This window comes from Rhyacophila brunnea, unplaced genomic scaffold, assembly GCF_057557595.1.
Source record: "Rhyacophila brunnea isolate RB1 unplaced genomic scaffold, BYU_Rbru_1.0 scaffold_23, whole genome shotgun sequence".
In the NCBI taxonomy this organism is placed as follows: Eukaryota; Metazoa; Arthropoda; class Insecta; order Trichoptera; family Rhyacophilidae; genus Rhyacophila; species Rhyacophila brunnea.
This window is the reverse complement of record NW_028232893.1, coordinates 29,168,009-29,190,531: the sequence shown is the minus strand read 5'-3', so window position 1 is coordinate 29,190,531 and position 22,523 is coordinate 29,168,009. Positions and strand designations below refer to the sequence as shown.

The 22,523-nt window shown below is 34.8% G+C and overlaps 2 protein-coding genes across 2 annotated transcripts in view; both read right to left on the bottom strand.

Moving 5' to 3' along the window:
- LOC147069814 (uncharacterized) overlaps window positions 1-22,523 on the bottom strand; it is a 570,178-nt gene that overhangs the window by 486,996 nt on the left and 60,659 nt on the right. The window lies entirely within an intron of this gene.
- LOC147069816 (protein I'm not dead yet-like) lies at window positions 100-11,687 on the bottom strand. Its single transcript, XM_085950349.1, has 5 exons — window positions 11,429-11,687; window positions 8,411-8,525; window positions 6,722-6,861; window positions 2,669-2,791; window positions 100-220 (listed from the first exon to the last, which is right to left on the bottom strand). Exons 1-5 carry the CDS (start codon window positions 11,662-11,664, stop codon window positions 100-102), a joined length of 735 nt encoding a protein of 244 aa, XP_085806475.1. The 5' UTR covers window positions 11,665-11,687.

The window sequence follows — 22,523 nt, the reverse complement described above, 5'->3', positions numbered from 1 at the left end:
GACTAACAAAGTTTAATGTGCATTATTTATGGCGGATCTTAACAGCCTATCCCCTCCCTTCGCTGCTGAGTCCAACAATAAAAACGGTAGTAAAACAACTCATACCGTTTCATAACACTTTACTGGTCCGAGTGCCTTTATCTTGGAGTTGATAGCCCGCCTTATGACCTTCCTGCCTTCGTCGTCCATCTTACAACGCTTCGCTGCATCGCTGTTTGGCCTGCAACATCACAACAATCGATTTGTTTGTCGGCACGGTACATATTCCCATAGGATTATATTGTCTATTAAACTGTCTTAACAGGCCAAAGTAGCATTTATTCGCAGACATGATTCTCTTGTTGATTTCTTCTGTAATATCATTATGTCGAGTTACAAGAGAACCAAGGCATATGAAACTGTCGACCATATCAAACTTGTATGCACCGATATCTAGCTTTGGTGCGCCGTCTCGTGGTGTGACATAGACAGGCATGTATTTAATTTTTGCCTATATTATAGTAAACATTACAAATTCAAGACATTTCCAAGATGACATGAAAAAAACCAAAGAAATAAGTTAAGAGAATTAAAAATATTTAACTATAAAACAGTATTATAAGAAATCTCTAAAGAATAAGTTATAATATAAATTTCAACACCAAAAAGTATACCTACTAGAGGTGGAAAACTGGTTGATTTTGAAGACTAAGTATACTTACTACCAGTTTAAAAAAAAATACTTATTATCGATACTTGTTCCAAAATAGTAACTAGTAATACCTTGATACCGCCTAAACCATGGCATCCTCAGAGGATCCAAGGCCATGAGGCCTGAATCATCATTGGGCGGATTCATACAAACATGCGCAGATCGACTGCGAAACAAATTTCTAGCCCGTAAGCTTAGATGTATGAAAATTTATAGTCACCCTTTTGCAAGTTCTACAAAATTTAATAGAATCAGTCTACCCCTTAATATAAATAAAATCCTGCATTTTTTTATACCTACATTAATTCTATAAGCAAGCCAAGTAAAATCTAGCGTCATTATAAATTTTATTCTTAGTCAATTTTAAAAATACTTAGAAGCAAGCTGTAATTTTAAAGCCAATCAATAGCAAACGATTTTGTAGAAGTTACCTATATAACTTAAAACAATTGTCAGCACAATATTTTAGATGCCAAAAATAGTAATTATTAATACCTATCATTTTTTAATATTATTACCTACATTTCATCCAATTTTGACCAATATGTATTAAATTCGTACACTTACCTATATAAATATTGGAAGCAAAGTTCCCAGCCATACAAGGTACCTAATACCTAGAATATCTGATTTGAGATTATTTTGAAAAAATATGTATTTGTATACCTAGTTCAAATATTTCAAAATATGTACCTACCTAGCAAAGAAATACACAGACCCTTTTCAAAGCAGGTACCTAAAAAAGGTCTGGTTGACTATTTCTGTGGTGAGCAGAAATTCTCAGAAATAGGAGTCCCAAGGTACCTACCTACAAGCCAGGTACATATACCAGAGAGTGTTTTTGTCATTTTTCAGTGACAGAATTTGTAGGTTTTATTTTATTCTTGCCTAGAGTTTTGCCTCGCAGTCGATCTGTTCATGTTTGCATGAATCAGCCCAATGATGATTCAGGCCTCATGGCCTTGGATCCTCTGAGGATGCCATGGTTTAGGCGGTATCAACCTGTCACAGAGACATGACGATTTGAAATATCGGCTTTAATAGAATCACTAAAAATGCACTGAGCGCTGAGCCGATTTTAAACACATTTTAAATTTATGAGTTGTTTTTATGTTAGGTAATATTCTTGAATGAATAGGTATACAATGATTTTTACAACGTTTTTCTTAGCTCGTATTCTTATTTGTCTGGTGGTTCTTTGTCCAGTACAAATCTTGCAATCGATTTTTAACTAACTTCCCGACTATCTAGACATTTGAAACTTTTAGAATATATTAGAACACGATGCCAATGCATTCTTTTAATACTTTTAGCCATCTTTAAGTAGAATTCAATTCATTTTAAGTTAATTCTGTTTTGTATGAAAAGTTATTTCGACACCATTATTGGTAGCTAGGGGTCTGGGGTCCTAGCAACTAAATTATTAATATATACGTGCGTTACTATGGAAATCAATATAACATGTCAAGTACAAATTTTTTTGATCGTTTAAGCTAGTCAAGTCAAGTTTATATGGTTCAACAAAAAATTTAAAAACGTTGCATATAAAAAGTTCTTTTTATCTTGTAATTAATTTATTTCAAACATGTTTTGAGCTGTCATAATAAGCCTGTGTCCAATAATTACACAAAATTTATCACCTATTGTTTATACGTAAGCGAGTCGCGGCATCGGCAACGGTGATGTCATATGTAGCAACAGTACCAACTAGCTAGCGGACGGCGAGATCTCACAGCATGCGTACGAACTTCTAAGTATTTTGTAACAAGTATATTGGGCCACACGTACTGAGTATGCGTAGTACATGAGTACGCAAACTGGTGACAGCATTTCTAACTCACCTCTAATACCTACAGTTAGGGACGTCAAAAATGTATCGATACTTACCCGTGAATTAAGTGCATTACATTAATATTGGATATTGTGAATGAAATCCACCAGAGTGGATATGTGGACTGTTGGAGGGATGGCACTCACCTCCACATTCCCATGTAGGAGAACTGGAAGTACAAGAAGACAATGGTCTCGGTGACTATCATGATGGGGACGGTGTTGAGCATCGCGTACGTGAAGTCTACAGGGGGTGCCTTCGGAAACAAGCTAAAAATTTACATGCAATCAATGGGTCCATGACGGATGTAAGGCATTTAAAACAATTACCATATTATTATATTCAAATAAAAAATATAAACTATGAACCAAAGATTTTGACAATGACAGAGTTCTATGAAATTTTGGTAGGTATTAAAAAAATTATAGTATTTCTTTAACGTTTTTAATGTGATTGATTTGATAACCAGAATAAAATTAATTTTAATTTAAAAAAAAAACCCAATATTTTGTAGGTAGTTAGTTGTTCCATAATTATGCATCAGGATTGGCTTCATTCGCTTCAATTGTGTACTGATTCATCAGTGGACAATGATAGTGGCGACGGGTGGAGGTAGGCTGTTAAGATCCGACATAAATAGTGCATTGTTGTTTTTATTTAATAAAACGCAATTTTTTATAGTACTTATTCCACTTTTAATTAAATATATTAGGACCGGTTTCGTCCGCTTCAGTGGGACATTTTCGATTTAGTCGAAAATAAAAACAACAATACAATGCAGTTCCACCATGAATTGACAGTTAACAAAATAAAGGAAAATAAATAGTGCACACTAAACTTTGTCAGTCAAATGTATTTGTTTTTATTGAACTAAGACTACAATGTGTAGATAGTGTTTGTTAGTTTTTAAAATTCAATTAAACCCTGCCTAATCCAAGCCATAGTAGATAATAGTCAAAAAAATATGCAATTAAACCGTACATAATTTTAGATATTATTTATAGACTGAAGAATAGTTTTTATCGATTATGGTTTAGTTTAGGTAGGTAATTAAATTTGAAAAACTAACCAGCACCATCTGCAATTTGTATTCTTAGATCAATGAAACCAAATAAGTATGACTGACAATATTTTTTTTTTTTTTTTTTTGTGACCATGTCCGACCCTAATAGGATCATATGGGCCTCCACAGAGTAGAGGTTTGTATTAACAGATTTTTTTTTTACGAGAAATGGATGTCAGCCACTTGCTCAACCTATTAGGTCCATACCCTGACTCACACACATATTGAAAAACAATATGTGTACTTGCCAGACCCAGGATTCGAACGTGGGACCCACGGCATGATAGTCCAACGCTTATGCCGCGCGGCCACCGTGTGCACTATTTATATTGGATCTTAACAGCCTATCTCCACCCTTCGCCACTGTAATATGTGGCGATTTGAAAACTGCTCCCAACAAATTTTTTACTTATAATATGTAACTTGCTCTCATTTTATGTTAATTAATACATTTAGTTTCCTCTTTCAATACCGAAAATATCGGTATTCTCTGTTTTTAAAACCGGTATTTCGGTATCGAAAAATACTGGAATACCGGTTTCAAAATACCGGTATTATAATCCTTAATACCAATCAATCGATATCTCATGCCTAGTACCAATAGATCGACCATTGAACGGCCCCAATTGCCTAATAAATTGCCAGAAATTGTGGACGCATCAAACCTATTCAAATAGGTAAAATGCCTATACTATATCATGGTAAATCAATGGTTTCAGAACTCCACGTGAGAAAATTGTAATTTTGCCAGTTTAAGGTTGGATACTTTTTGAACAGACCTCGTTTATGCGTAATTAAAGCAGATAAAAAATAATAAATAACACACTCCTCGAATATTCCTTTGTATGTCATATTTCCTGTCGTTCCGATGACTACGCACAGTCCACCTTTAACAAAAAATATTCCCGATTATCGAATGTCATCCTGGGATTAGTATCTTCCAGGATCCTAGGACGGATACAACTGAAATTATATATAACATATTTTGTTTTTTACTCAACGGTTTATTTGTCCAACGACCGAAACAATTTTGTGCACACAGCAAGTATAGTAGAATCAAAGACTTTGTAAACTTACACATTATGGATGTACCTTAAGGGCCCACATGGGCCACGTAGGTCAAAATTGAGATTTTATGGTATTTTCAGAGCATAAGTCTGGACATTCCTTAAACATTGTAGATAATCTATTTATATAATTTTAAAGATACTGATTATAAGCTATGTCTTTGACCATTCAAATGTGATAAAACATCTTACGAATAATGATTATTTTATAATAATTATTAACCTAAGAATAAGGTAGTATTTTTTTGAAATACGCCATGTCTATTGGCATTTCATTCCAGTATTATCTTCAATCGTGTCCATTTTTTGAATAATAAAATGACTGACCAAGTTCAGTGTGCACTATTTATGGTGGATCTTAACAGCCTACCTCCACCCTCCGCCACTGAATGTGGTGATGTGAAAACTGCTCCCTACAAATTGTTTACTTATATGTAACTTGCACTCCTTTAATCCTCAACATCTCAATTATAACGGTAACAAATAATTTTAGTAAAATAATATTTTGAGTCATACCAATGCTAGTGGAGTATGTAACCAAAAGATAGTAACTCATGGCTATGTCACTCGGTACGCGATAGCTGCAATAATAAAAATTTATAAACATTGGTTAAATTAACTTTTGATACAGAAGAGCCAAAACCATCGATTTAGAGTTTTTTGTCTGTCATAAAATATTAGAGTATAATTTTAAACAAAATAAACCACATAACACACAAATTTTGCATTTATTATCAACTACAGTGGAATCTCGATATAAAGGACTGGTTGGGCTTTTTTTAAAATTAATTTGAAGGGAGGGGGTTTAACAGGATGCCAGACACTGACCTTTTATGTAGAGAAGGCTGGCGCGCGCTGGAGCTGGTTCGGTGTTCACGCACTCACGCATTGGTAAACGGACGGTTCGGAGTGTCACTCTCACGGTTTCACTTTTGTTTTGGGATAAATGATGATGAAAAGTTCAGGATGGATGATAGATGCGACGTTCGCTCAAACCGTATCAGATTAAGTCAAACATATGCGTTTTGGCTGAATCACTCTGTAGTTAATGACGGCTTCGCTTTAATAAGCCTAGGCGCGTCCGCTGTCTTGAAGTAACTAAACTTAACTTTCATCACGGTCGATCATGACCTGTGACTGGTGGTCGCCTGGTCTTATGACGATAATTGGAAAGGATGAATGCAACCATAATTGGCCCAACCACGGACTAATGCGGTTAAGGGGGTGTCCGTTAAAGCCGAAAGTTTTTTATATAAAAACACAAACTAAATATAATTTATTCATCTTCGGATGATATATCCATACACACCCGTTGTGGAATGAAGTTAATGTTCGGTGTCGACGCGCTTGCTTGCAGTAATCCTGCTTTGAAAAAATAATCAAGTTTTGTTTGCACTTTTGATTCTGTTTGAATCTGTTTTTTTTTTATAGTCAACTCTCTGAAATTACGAAATCGAGTGTAATATAGTTGAATTTTGTTATCTGACAGATAGTCAATGAATTTAATGTTATTAGATCGTCAAAATGCGATCTTATCACCAATAAATTTTTGGGTATGTCGTTTCTTCAACCTCGCATCCATCTTCACATCCATCCTCATTTTCCAAAATCATGTGATACCCAGAGTCATCCACCTTCATATGCCTCTTTCCATTGTTAACTTATTGAATGGAGTAATAAATGCATCAGTAAACAAATTAAACTGTTGTGCAGCTATGTGAATTAGCGGCCAGCATTACAAACGTCAGTGCTATGTTCAGTCTACGAGCAGGACAGCATTATGACTCAAATTCTAGTGCGAGAGGTATGACGTGATTATCATGTGCAGAACATTGTTTACAAGTGGTTACACAGGATGTTTTAAACAATTTTCACATTTGACTGGATATTTTGTCCGTTATATTCGAAGTCCGTTATGTCGAGGTTCTACTGCATTTGGATATTTATAAAATAATGAATTGATCTGTCATATTTTTGGAAGGAATGCCTTCCTTTCAGTTTGAAAGAATGTCGGTTAACGTGGGGCTATTTGGAAATTTTGAAATGACATTATGGCGGAACAAACTGACATATCTCGGGGCATCTTAGTGGCCGCAGGGCTTGCGTAGTCGTCGTCGACATTCTCCTGGAGCATGATGTCAATGTTCTCCGTGGATGCACCCGCAGATATCGAGTGGCTGTCATCCTCATAAATGTCCACCAAACCTTCCTGTACAACGCAAAATGATGTCATAATTTTTTTTATTATTACGAATGTTCCATTATAGTAGTGAAACTGGTGAAAGAAAAAAATCAGTATTCATGAAAACATCATGCTTAGAATAAGTTTTTTGTTTTTAATAATAATACGAGACAGCGTTTATTTTTATATTGTCAAAGAGCATGGCATTAAAATATTTAAAAATACAAATTCTAAAGGATTTAAGTTTTGAACTATTCCATCTGAGTCGTTTTTTGCGACCCGGGTTTCGCCTTTCGGCATCTTCAGGCACTGTGTACACTCACCAAAAGGCAAATGAGCACTGGCAACGAATACTATTTAACTCTAACTTATATATCCAATCAATACAATATAGTAGGTAAAAACTCCATTACCTACTTATCAAGTCAAGGGTCAAAATAAAAAAATATAATAATAAACAAATTATGAATTTGTAAAAAACCCCCTACCTCATCAATAATAATACACTCGATAAGCGAATCATAAATAAATCGTCACAACCTAATAATAGATCATAAGTATTTATAAACAATAATAATTACAAGATAAAAAGAACTTTTTATTACAACGTTTTTAAATTTTCTGATGAATCATATAAACTTGACTTGACTAGCTTAAACGATCATAGAATACTGAAATGTCATTTTGACATTTCATATTGATTTCCATAGTAACGCACGTATATATTAAGGCCATGCATTAGTTGAGACACGGTCTAAAAAGATCGTCGCTAGGCGATGCGCGGTTTGCGGGTCGCGGGTGCAAATGAGGCATGTCAAACCAAATATTATTTGTCTTATAAATCCAACATGTGTCCATTTAATGTTCTGTTTATTGTTTTATCAGTGACAATAATAATATATTCATTGACATGTTTTCTTTTTAAAGTAAATGGGTAACGTTTTAAGTCATCTTTACACGATTTAGGAATTATTACGGCCGTCGCCATCACGAAGCAAAATGACGTCGCGCCTATGGTAGAAAATTATTTGGCGTTTCACTGATGAATCACCTTAATAATTTAGTTGAATATTTCCGAAGTAACTTTTCATACAAAACAGAATTAACTGAAAATGAATTCAATTCTACTTAAAAATGGCTAAAAGTGTTAAAATAATGCATTGGCATCGTGTTCTGATATATTCTAAAAGTTTCAAATGTCTAGCTAGTCGGGAAGTTAGTTAAAAATCGATTGCAAGATTTGTACTGGATAAACAACCACCGGACAAACAAGAATACAACCTAATAAATACGTTGTAAAAATACTACAAAGAGAAAATCGTCCATTCTGGGAACAATGGTAACGTATTGGGAATTAATGGAGTTAACAAATGAGAAATGTCTATCATAATATCAGTCTTTAAAGTGATTAGTTAAACAATTATTATTCAATAATATTCTTACATGATGCGATACGCTTCTTCAAATCACTTGCATCCACCGCAAGCATCTCCCCTCCATGCTCAGTATACGGTTACTCTGAGCCTTCGTAAACGTGTTGTATTATTGTAGTTGTGAATTCGCTTAAAAATTTTACCTGATGCATGATTTCCAGTGAATCCTTGATGACGGGCATCATGAGGGTTGTGACAGCCGCCGTCGGTATCCACATGGACAGAAGCACCGCCGTCAGTGCAAATCCTAACATAAGCCTTAAAAAAAACAATAGAACAATAGTTGAAAATAAATACGAGGAGGTTAAATAGGCCGCATGTAACATATAAGTAGCCTGTATATATTTATCACCGGCCTTCTGCGCGCTCTGAAGCGGAGATGGCAGGCCGTGATAACGTCAAGGTCAAAGCGGGGGTGGGGGACAGAAACTACAGATACGATACAGGTTATTGTCGTCGTTGGCGGTCGGTTGGTAATTGGCGGGCTGCAACGTGGTGTCGCGGGCTTGGCTGCTGGGGCTTCGCATCCGAGGCGATGCTCGCTGTCCGATAGGAAATAGGGTCGGGGCTTGCGGCTTGGCGTGCTGCCGATGTCAGATGTGGTCTTTTTGGCGGGCTGTCCGGAATGCTGGCTTGGCTTCGCGTCCGAGGCGAGCGAAGGCGAGAAGAGATTTTGCGGTCGATGCTGTTGGTTCGGCGGTTGATGTAAGAGAGATGCTGGCTGGTCGACGTATCAGGCAAGAGATAGCTTTCGCGCCCATCCAGATCCAACTGCCAGATTCGCGGCGTCCTGTTTTTATCCGTCGGTCGGGAAGCTCCCTGTTTTACCGACGGATTGACTAGTGGCGGCGCGAGCGGCCGTTTTTGATAGACCGCGTCTGTTTTGGCGGGAATTTGACGAATTTGAATTTCAAGGAGACGGGTTCCGCTCGGCCGAGGGTTGCGATCACCGCGAAGAGTGGACGTAGGCTGTGGTATTTTGGGAAATATGATGGTTCGGTCCGCCCTTTGAGGTAGTCTCCTGTGGGAGACTTTCATCTGGTATCATATTTATAGACAATATTCGATAGAGTTACAAAATATAATATATTATGTACATAGAATATGAACATAGGTAATAAATAATCATCACAACACGTCATTTGTCAAAGAATGTTTTAATTTGACAAGTTCAAAATCAACTTAAATTTTCAATGGGTCGGATGTCAAAAAAATAAATATTGATAATTATTAGAAAGTATAATACGGCCCCTCGATGAACGAGCGGCTTATAATGTTGTGGGTCCCGAGTTAGAATCCTGGGTCTGGCAAATACACATATTGATTTTCAATTTGTGTTTGCAGTCAGAGTATGGACTTAATGATAGGTTGAGCATGTGGCTAACATCCATTTCTCGTAAAAAATAAAAATCTCTCAATACAAACCTCCATTCTGGGGAAGGCCCACGTATCGACACCTCCTATGTACAAGGTCGGAACTGCAAAATGTTAACTTTTCAGTAGTATGATTTCAATAGATTTTAATGACACCACAACGTAATCGTAATTTTTTAGTTATGCCTATAAAATATTGATTGAATTTGATTATCTTTAAAATTATTTCATAAAGACAATTAAGTCAAAATAGCCAAACGCAACTCCGACCTTTTACGTAGGTGTCGATATGATCTTATTAGGATCGGCCATGGTAAAAAAAAAAATATAAAAATATAAATTCAATTGACAAAACATAGCTATTGTACGACAACATCTTCTTGGCTACGCTTCTAGGTGCTGCTGTCTACTAAATGGGAGGAGCTTGTTAGTTTATAATGGAATTCCGGGTAAAAATGGGCGGAGCATGTTAGTTCACAGTTTTAACACGTAGCCAAAAAGATGTTGTCGTACAATACTGTAACATACTCTTGTATCGACTGTTAACGCTGCAAATAAAACTCGCTCCTCCGTCCATAGGAGCAACCACCAAATCTCGACTTCTTCATCCATAACACCTATAATACTCCTACAGTTACATACAAATGAATTTTCATGAACATATTGTATCTCTAAAATGTTATGCCATCTTCTTACTTCTCAGTGCGGCTAGCACATTTAAATACAGTACAGTAAACCATCTTTCCTACTAAATAATATTTACCATTAAAAACTATAATATATTTCAGTGACACTCCGTCAAGCCTTCAGTCAAACCAATATTAACCGGCTCTTGTCCGACTACCTAAATCGTTCTGTCATGTCTCCCTCGTACTCTAATGCATGTTGCGAACATATACGCGTTACATAGTATTATACCCGGTTACACGCATGGTGCATGGTTTCACTGATCACAGTACGTATTATCGCAGCCATAACAAGAAAATGCATATGTGTTGATGGATATCAAACGCCGTAAAGTCCACATATTGAAAAAAATGACGTTTGATATACGTTTAATAGAGTATGCAAATCTGCACATTATGGTATACTGCAAACCCCCAAAAGTCCACTGTTTACGTTTGAAATCACGTTTCGAAAGATCAATATTTTTTCAAACCACCTTAAGTCCACAAGCTAAAGGTGAACGATGGCACCTATAATTTTCCTTAATTTCTAACAATTATAACATAAAATGGATGTAGAAGTGGATTTTGTGGATCCAGACAAAGCCAGAAAGAGGTCGAGCACCGAAGCTAAGAAGAAAAATCCTTGTAGCCATCGTGGGTATTAGATTCAATTATCTTACAATATCTCACATGTTACAACCATTTGTATTACAAGATATGATAAAACTGCATTTTTCTCAGTTTGACATTCAGTGGACTTTACGACGTTTGATATGTGTCAACACATATGTAAACACGTATTATTGTACAAGTTGCAAGATTGCATGCATGGATCAAAAAAGTTCAGCTGCTTCTGAATTTTCGCGGACAATTGGAACTTGCGAGATATCTGCGCCTGTGTGATAGTGGTGGAATTTAGATGTTTACCAATTTTCACAACTGGTCAAATAGCACTATAATATGACGACAATGCGTTTCACTTACGCATGAAGAATGAGATTGGCGAGACAGTCAGCACTTTTATGTGAAAACAGTAATTATTATCGCAATAGTTGAATTATTTACACAATACTAGTGCTGCTAAATTCATACAGGCGCTATTACTAATCAATAACTCACCGCCGGTGTGAATAGCTGCAGATTTTAAGAATGTTAAGGCCGAATCTCTTGTGCATGTTGGATCTTTGCAGTGAGGCGATCACCATGATACAGGACAGCAGCATGACAGTTGTTTCCCGGAGGTAGCACGCCACCACCGTGTCTGAGTCCAGGATACCCAGAGACGGAAACAGAACGATGGGCAGCATCGACGTCACCGTCAGCGATACCACCTCCGTCACCCAAAATATGGACATTAACGCAATGACAAAGAGACATCTGTAGTCCTACAAATCAAACAACAAAAGACTTCTCAGTTTCGATTCAATGTTAATTGTTATTATTTTTTATTTAATATTGGGTTTACACGGGTGTTACCTAGATTCCAGTGGCGAAAGGTGGAGGTAGGCTGTTTAACTTTGTAAGTCAAACATATTGTGTAGATAATGTTTGATAGTTTTTAAAATTTAATTAAGACGTGCGTAATCCAAGCCATAGTAGATAATAGTCAAAAAATATTCATTTACTATAAAATATCTAAACTTATGCCAATAATCCATAATATATAATTGAAGAGTGACATTCCAAACAGGCCTAAGTCTAAAAATCTGATTTTGAGATAATCATATTTTTGTGATTTGCAATTTACCTCTTAATTTTTCGGTACTATGTTTGGCAATTTCATAGAAAATTCAAAGACTCGAAAACATAATATATAAATAACATTAAAAAGTATAGTAAAACTTCAAAAAAATTCATTCAAAAACTGACTTTTTTTTCAAAATGGCCCTAAGTCTGTACTAAGTACAGTTTGGGACACAATAAAGTAAAGTTGAGTGTCTTTTGTGTTTACAATTATGATTGTGTAATAGAATGTGGTCATGGACAGGTCTGTTGGGATGATTAATGAATAAAAATAATATAAAATGTCTTTCACTTTATTGCATTTTTTTATAAAAAGGTAAACATTGTAACTTTTACAGCATAATAATATTATATTATATAATAATACTACAATGTAGGTTCATTTTCAATAAAAAAATAGTTTACTGATGTGCACATGAACTTATAAAACACAAATTCTCTAATATTTCGTCTGACATTTCTAATCTGACGTGTTACAATATTATATTATGGCCGCTTGGAGCGTAAATGTAGCAAAAAAAGTTCAACTGCGCATGCGCATATATCCTTAGGCCAGTTTGGAAAGAATCAACCGTTACCTTAATGCTGTTTTGAGAAAAAAGGGCACATTTCGACATCAAATTTAAGAGACTTAGGATTTTTTGTAAAATATAAGTTTTAGTGAGAATATAGATCTCAGCACACTATCGGATTCCATCAAAACATGAAAATTTGTAATTTTGGACTAAGGCCAGTTTGGAATGTCACTCTTCAATTTTAGATATTGTATAGATAGAAAAATATTTATTGATTAAGGTTTGGTATGGCAGGGCTTAATTAATTAAAAAAAAAACTACTAGACACTAGAATTTCTCCGATCAGGTGAGGCATTCTCTCGCTACAGTGGTCTCAAGCATGGCCCCCACAAAGGGAAGGCTGACAGCGCTCTAGCCTGGGGGCCCGGGCTCAGGAAGGGCCCGGCGTGGCGAATCGAGCAAATAAGACGTGATTTTAACACATATCACAAATTCTCTCGAATAGTAAAAAAAGTCGGCTGCGGCGCTATTTATCTTCAATATTATTATTATTTAAAATTATGGGATTGTACGATACAATTTTTAATTGTGTATTGATAAGTACTCTAAGTAACTCCATAATTAAAATAGATGAATTCAATTATACAAAAAACGCTAAACGTATACATTAATTTTACCGCGTACACCATTTGGAAAACGCTACTGTAGAGCGTCAGACTACCTTTATCTTTAGCGATAGGTAGGGGGCCCGTCAAAGATCCTAGCCTGGGGGCTCGCTTCAGGATGTGGGGGCCATGGTCTCAAGGATTGTAAATTGATCAACATTAGAGGTTGAACTGATGAGGTTAGTGCGATAATATTTTAAGTATTTGATAAGGAGCGACAAATGCAATTATATATTTAAATTAAACGTAATGTTTATTCTTGAGGAGTATTTGCCTGCTATTTTTTATACAATGCGATCTGTCATTTTTTATTATTATGGGTATTTTTTTTCTTTTCAAACGCGTGCCATGCAAAATTATCTCTACCTTGTATACTGTGCCATAGGTTCGCCACCGCTGCCCTGGATACTAAAGTGCATCCCAGTTCGCAGTGTTACATATTTCTTTACAGCTTATCAATCCAGTGGATTTGAGATATTAGCTCTATGGCTGTTGTTATAATTATCATTCAAATATTAACATATTAATCGTATGGCTTACCGGGGTGTCATAATAGATTAACAATGGCGAAAGTATAATGGGGGTCAAAAATATGGTGATAACTTTCCAAAAATGCATTGAAAAAAAGTATAACCGGTCCCAAAATGATGTTGTATCCTTCATTTTTGAGATTAAAATACTCTAACAACTATGATATATATTTGTCTAAGATGTCATAAGTATTGAAAATACGTCATTTTCATTGTATACAATTTACGTGGCTGTCAGTTTTATGTAGACTGTACAATATTGCAATCAATTTGGTTTCGTTTGGTGTAATTTTCATTTTGACAGTTGGAATCAAGTAAATAAAAAAACAAGAGATTGTTTTATGTCAAGATTCCAGATTCAAATCTGAATGTTGCAATTAAAATAAAAAAAATTGAAAATGATTATAATAGTTGGTTTAGTATAAAGACAAATCATTTTTTCTACTCCAAGATGGACGGTATTTTATTTAGAGTTTCTATGTTAAGCGTCGATGATATTGAGCTACTTTACAAGCTACAAGCCGGCGAATTTACAATCTGTTTGTAAACTCGCCCAGTGTCATCATCGAACTAGCTAACATGCAGATTGTAAACAATCTACCGAGAAAAGTTGAAAGCCGGGCTATTTTACTTGCTACTCGCTGGCGTGGGCCGATCTGCGTCTGCGCAGTAGAGCAATAGTGGCAAACCTGTCGGTAAAAAAACAAACTACTCAATACGTCCTGTCAAATAGTACCAAAAATGACAAATTCAACTCGCTAGATTGTTGGCTTCTGAGCGAGTGGAAAGTTTTGTGTGTCATCATCACATTCGCACTAGCTGACTTGCACACTTTGAAACTCGCCGACTAGCAGCTTGTAAAGTAGCTCAATTTCATCGACGCTTTAGCAATAAATAAAGGTAAGGGTGAACATTTCCAAATATTCATCCATACAGGCATTGATTGAAAACAATAAGACGTGAGCTAGTCGAATGCTACCCAGTAGCAGCTCGTCCGTATGCACTGCGGATCTGCAGCACCCCCAAGCAAATTGAGAAAAATGTAATATTATACATAAATTGATGTATATTATATGAAAATATATTCTTTAAACGTGTTAAGCTCGCCCGCGCACAGATATATCCAATAATAATTATCATACACCGCGATGAAAGTGATGCATCGTGTGATTTTATGCAGTACCATTTTCAATGGAATATGCTCGAATGGGCGAAGGAGGGGTGCGGGGAGCGTGGCTCGCAGCTAGGAGCTTAGTCTGGTACTGCCGCTCTGGCAGTATTTTCGTGTTGCGAACGTTGTCACCCTCTGGGCTAGAGCTAGGCTCACGGCTCTGAGCTAGACGCGACACGACAGTTGTCGAGAGCGACTAAAAGGTGACCTTCATTCAAGGAAAAAAAAAAACAGAAGAATCAATTTAATAATGAAATAAAAACACATAATGTTTAATTTTAATAATTTTGATGTTAATAGTAAAATACAATCCAAATAAACATTTATTTTTATTGTTAATCAACCGCAGCACCCCCAGATATAATATCCACGAGCTGCCACTGATTCTACTGCAGCAGCAAAGCACTGATCTCTGCTCCACGACGTACATTTAAGAATGTACATATATTTTAAGATTTAAAGTTGGCATGATATGGCACAAAGTAAGAAGACTGATGAATGGTAAGTTGTCGCGTGGTAACAATATGTTCCAATTACAGAGAGGGCTTGGACTCATCATGAGTGACAACCTGGGGTGGGTTCTGGCTTCTTCCAACAGTTCTCTCCACCTGCTTTTAATTATAACCCTTTCTACATTCGGGCATCTTTTCGTTCGTTGCCTCTAACTGGTTGCAAAATGGTTTTTCGTGTTAAAAGTGCCAATGCACGTAGAACCATCACTGATGGACTTCAACATCATTGTCAGTATTGCCAACCAAATGATTCCGTGAAAAATATATAAGTATTATACTATAATTTTACACCAAATAAGCCAAAAGCTTTTTCTTAATACTATAATTTTTACAGATTTGTATCAAACTCACCAATATAAAAATATTACAACACTGATTCCTGAGAAAAATTGAAAATTATTTGACTTAAGTGACACGGTATGTACACATTTTCAACTTAAAGGATGCGCAAAACTACTCGGTGTTAGAACCAGAATTAAAATGTTGAAGTGAAGTGATCAAATGTAGACATAGGTTATGGTGGCTACTTTACAGTTCAGTCATCGGTACCTTCATCTACGCATCAAATTTTTTGGCCTACCTTTTCTTCTGTATCCTATCGGATCGCTCGCTTGCCATTATCATCCATACGTGACGTAGCTAGCGCAGTCTTTCAATCCTAATTTATTGAACTGCATACTGACCATAGGACTCAGCCGTTGCCGTCCCTGAATCAGGGCTCGTTCATTTCAAAGAGTTAATGTCCAGGTTTCCGAGGTACCCATAGGTGAGCACAAAGTGTAAAAAGAATCAAATTTCTTGTGCTCATCACCATCCATATTGGTTCATTTCTGTCAAAAGACCTCTGAACATGGCCACTATTAGGTGCAATTTAATTCACATATAAATGATGGTGGCTTAAGATCTGATTATATTGAGATGCACGTCGTGTACTACCATGTGACTTCACAGTAAGCTATGGGAAAAAAGTGTATAATGTCATTTTTCTTGGTGTTAAAAATGTCAGACTGATGCTCCCATCCTGTAGCACATTTTGAACCTTTAAATGAACATTGTCAGTTAGCAAAATCTGCCGAAATCACCAGAAACCAATGAGGTCACCTCACGTTGTACCGCACTGCATTGACACCTGCATGACTCAATAAACGTTTTTTATCATTTTCTACACACTTACATATTTTCGACTCATGTCAAAATCGCGAATTTTTTGTTTTTAGCAGTTGGCACTATGTATTTTCTATAAGAATGACGTTGTCTGTTATCTATGGTCCATAGGTTGGTTTCTGTTCAAAATATTATCTATGGATATAATATCGCAAGTAATTTTAACGTACGCACACGTAGGCACTGTTAAAATTAATTAAAATTAGCATGAATAATTATTTAAAATACTAATACATTAGAGTTGGCACTCTCCATCATTGAATTTACAGAGGTGGTGATCGTTCAAAATATTCTGCAAAATGACGAAACCATAGGCTAATTTTGTTGCCGTGACAGTACGCGACGTGCATCTCAATATAATCACAACTTGAGAGAGACAGTAATCAAAAAATAATAGCAGGAATCATTAAAACAATGCATTATTTAAAATACTTTTAATTGATCATTAAAAAACATATTATGTATTCAACATTTATTATCTACCTCCTACTTATATACAATTATTTAAATTACACAAAACAATACACTAATATATTGTCCATGTCCAATAACTGCAAGTAGCCGATACTAATGTAGTTGGAATATAACTTATAATACATAATTGGATCGTATTACGCTTTAAAAGATTAAGAGAAAATGAGACTGTCAGTTTCAAAGGCGGTTAACTCCATATTAACCCATTTTGTCAAGAACATTTAAGACTGCAAATCGAATATTTTCTTCTTGCACACATATTAGGTATAGTAAACAATTAGAAAAAGCCAATATCGAAATGCGATGTCATTAACGTCATTAAAATTATCATAATAGATTTTTAGGTTTCCACCGTGTGTTCTTACTTCTTTCTTCGACGTTTCGGGCTCGTTGCAGAGGCTATTATCAAGAGATGATATTTCAAATTTTTTTCAAAGATATCATCTCTTTATAATGGCCTCTGTAACGAACCCGAAACGTCGAGGAAAGAAGGAAGAAGTACACACGGTGGAAACCCAAAAATCTTTTACGATAAAAAAACAACCGTGAAAGCCTCAAACGGCATTAAAATTGATAAATAATTGTGTGTAATATACCGTGTACACATGCATGGATTTACTACTGACAGTACGTATCATTGCGGCCGTAACAAGAAAATGCATGCATAAACAATATGTATTATCATGCAAGTTGCATGATTTGCATGCATGAATTAAGAAAGTTTGGAAGTTTCTGAATTTCCACGCGACAATTGGGATTTCTTCTATATCTGCGCCTGCGCAGTAGAACGATAGTGGCGAACCTACCGGTAAAAAAATGAACTACATCGTGCAGATTCATTTTGAGGTTAACCGATTTATGGCTTTAAGCGTCATTGTACTGATTGGGAACATGTTTTAAAAAGACAGCACTTTAAATGTAATTACATGCAAGTTTGACGAGGACTTCTCTTGATCTGTCAAAGCGTAATGCCATTACGTAGTAGTATTAATAATTGTTTAGTTTCGAAATCGACCACCAGGCTAATCGCAGCTATCGGACAATATACATACAAATATATACTTTACAGATTTCCCATATAATATAACCAGTAGCTGCCCCACGGCATGACCTATTTATATAAACTACAAGAGTTGTTAAGAAATCTTTTTTTTTATATAAAAGTATTGAAGTAAAAACAGGAAAATATTACCGGAGTCAGAGTTTAAAAAATTACAATTATAAATACATGTTCTTTTGTTTAATATTGTCAGTTTTATTTTGTATTGTCTTATATTTAAAAAACGAAGGCGATGCGATATAGTAAAAAAATAAAATATGTAATCCTTCATACGCTATTAGCGGAGAGTATTAAAAGTTAACACGAAAGTATCCACAGTTCGAATACAATGTTGGCAGATTTTATTTTCCTTTTTTTAATTACAGTCTAAAATTATATTTTTGTAACAACATACAGGTGTATGAAAAAAAATCGATTGAGTATTACCATGCTTATTTCATTTATTAAATTTTAATTGTGGCGATGATTGGTTACGATTAAAATTAAATTAACAGATTTGATATTGTATTATTATGCATACTACACAGCACCATTGGCGTCGGTAGCGAAGGGTGGAGGTAGGCTGTTAAGATCCGCCATAAATAGTGCACATTACATTTTGTTAGATGTATTTGTTTTTATTGAACTAAGACTACAATTTGCAGAAATTAAAGCCTGCCTCAACCAAACCAAAACAGATTTGGTATACTTAGGGCGATACGACAAAATTTTGTACACTTTTTCATTCATACTGATTTGTTTACGTTGGATTATGAACACATATTACACATATTGTTGGTTTATTTTTTTAAATTCATTAAGCCCTGCCTAACCAAACTATAATAGATAAAAAATATTATTCTATCCATAAAACATCCAAAGTTATGTATGGTTTAATTGCATAATTTTAGATATTTTATAGATAGACGACTATTTTTTTTGACTATTATTTATTATGACTTGGTTTTCGCAGGGTTTAATTGAATTTTAAAAACTAACCAACACGATCTGTAAAATGTAGTCTTATTTCAATGAAAACAAATACGTATGACTGACAAAGTTTAGTGTGCACTATTTACGGCAGATTTTAACAGCCTACCTCCACCTTTCGCAACTGCTACACAGCACCATTGACATCCTATTTAGAAAAAAGCAGAACGGCGTAACATAACTTCGGCGCAACTTAACTTTGCGAGGGAGGAATGAGCATTTAAAATTCATTATTTTGTTACGCTGTTCGACTCGTGCCGTGGATCGCGGCGTAACGTTTTGATATTAAATTGTTTTAAAATAAATACACAGTAATTAAAGATACCGAAGCGACAAATGAAACTAAAACCAAAAAAAATATTAATGACAATTAATATCATTTTTAGAGATACTTAAGTAAATTCATGACAACTATTACTTACTAATTTTTTAATCCTTCAACACTACTTACAATTTTATTTAGATTTACTTTAGAATTATGCAATATTTCATATGTTTCGTTCTGTTTCATGTTATTAAGTTCTTCACCTAACAGCTGTCTCAAGTTATTAAAACAAGGCAAAATAGAATAAACGAAAACGACAGTTCTAACAGTTGAGATGCCGAGGATTAAATTAGTAAAATTAACATAGAATTAAAAAATGATTTACAAACAATTTTCACATGTGTCGCTGAGTTTCAAGACCCGCTATAACACTTTTTTGAAATAATTAAGATATATATGAGTACCTTGGTATCAAAGTGGGACATAACCCATTTACAAAATTTTACAGGAGACTGTCAAACAAGTGTGAAAAGTGACCGTTTTTCATATAACATACCAACTTTAAACTCAAAAATCTCTATGAAAACTACCGTTTTTGATACTTTTAGTGGATTTTTTGAAAAGAGCATCACTTTCTCTACCATAATCAATTAAAACATGAATTTAGTGGGAGGTGGCGTATGTCCCACTTTGATACCAAGGTACTCATATATTGTTGTATTCGTTATTAAAATCTCTACATGAAAATTTTATCGCCTCTTTCAAAAGCCGCTACGATTAACTGTCATTTATGAAACAAAATCAATGTGTCTATCAAATCCCGCTATAACACTACTGAAACACTCAAAAACCTTTTTAGTTCAAAAAGTTTTTATTGATTTTCTCAACATAATGAAATAGTGTTATAGCGGGTTTTGAAACTCAGCGACACACATCACTCATACCTATTTATACGTGAAACAAGTGTCAAGAATTCAAAGTGCTTTATATTAAAAGCTAAAAGCATTTGATTATATCCAAAGTACATGATGTATAAAATATTATTATTTTCATAGTAACATACAAACTTGATCAATTGATCATTAAGACCTCATTTACAATATGTTGAATACAGTTATGTATAAAATACATAATACATATTTAACTTTGAAATCGATTTACTTAATTTGGTATCCGTATTCCTTGTATTCGTTCAATCCTCACCATTTCAATCACTTATTACGAAACTATTATGATTTATTTGAATGCATTATAATTGAGGGACTGACAATTAATCTGATACAAGTGATATAAGGAGCTGTTTTCATAGTTTGAGAGAATATTCTTCTCTCAAACTCAAGTTATTAGCTTACGTCTCATTAAATCTTCCTCTCAAGTTAATTTGGATACTTTATGGCACTCGGCTTTATTTAACGCATTCGCTGCTGAATAGATAATGAGATTTTAATTGCCCCCTTTAAAATGCACGTAAATTACATCGATCGGCCGCCTGGTCATTAAGCGCCGTGTGCGTCTTCCGTGTCCAAAATATTAATCATCAGTCAATCAAGTATAAATATCATAAATTCATGTTTATATTAACAATAAATATTGTAGCATTAAAAGCAAGTAAACAAAAATACAGAGAAAGTCATTTTGTTAAGGAATAATCAAAATAAATAAATAACATTCTTTTGCAAAGATCAAGATAAAAAAAAAACCTCCACAAAAGCATAAAATAGTCTATGGAAGTAACAACATGATATTATGACACCATAAACAATAACCTATGTAAAAAAGATTTACGACATTTTGGCAGATAACGCCGAAGGCGTTAATGTTTACTGACCAGAGTGAAAAGTAAGTCATATGGGTTTAACATCGTCAGTAAACAATTGGTGCGCCATGAGAAATACAGAGTTGAAATGACAAGCAAGTTTAAAAAAAAATTAAACATCTCTTCTTCAATCGTGAATTTAATTCAATCAATTCACTCTACGGAGAGCGATCAGTTGCGGACTAGAAGCCTAGACGTTCTAGAAACAGACCACCAGAAGATGGTAAGTATACGATGGGGATTTCCTGCAATTACAGGGCAGTATGGGCAGGAGATGATTCTTTTGACTGCATAACCTAAATAGATGGATCAAAGGCGTTGGTAATCGATACAACTATCCCAGGATCGGGAGATATACTACAATTTTATTATCAATCGTCGATAGAAGACGACACAAAAAGAAAACACTTTAAAAGAGGAAAATAAAATGCATAAAATTTACAATAGGTACTATTCAAATATAGTGCAAACAAAATATTTAACATTTTTTATGAAGAGCTTGGTGGGGCGACAAACAATTATACAACTAGATAATTAATTATAATTTATTTAATTACAATCATAATATACATGAGTGACACCAGCTGTGCAATTTAAAATTAAACTCTAGGATAATATTAATTATTACTAATAAAAACAAATGCTTTCAAAAATATCATACTTCGATGTAGTTTTAATGCTGATTAATTGACCCAATTTCAAAACATAAGGAAATTAATCAAAATATAAGCATTACGGAATATTATTTTATGTCAATTGTTCCTGTTGTGCTCCCACACTTCAATTAGTATTATGTAGTAATTGAAAGATGGCGGTTAAAGTCTTTTGTTATGAAGTGAATACATGTATTAATTAAGGCACTAAGTACCAACAAAATAAAATCTGACATTTTTGTAGAAAAATGTTCTACATACCAACGCTAATAACGTCAACTATGGTCTAAGTGCCTCAAGCAAGTCAAAAAAATACAGCAAAATAATTTAAATCTGGCGATGTTGTAAGTCTGTTGGTGTGTTTTATTTATAATGGTGTAAGTACCACCGCAGTGGTTAACGGCATTCAAAATAAAATGGCTGACGACGGTGTGCTGACACTAGCAGATTCTTAATTTCTAAAATTATGGACGCTGACGAGATTGCTTCACACTGTAAAACCACATTTATCAAAATCTCTTCTTCATGCAATTTTACTGCAATGACTCTGTATTTTGTAACCACAGGCAATACTACTTTTTGGTACTTAGCGCCTTAATTAATAGACGTATTCAAGTGTTGATATAACATGTGAATGACATATTATTGTCATTAACAATTTTACATGTTTGTTCATC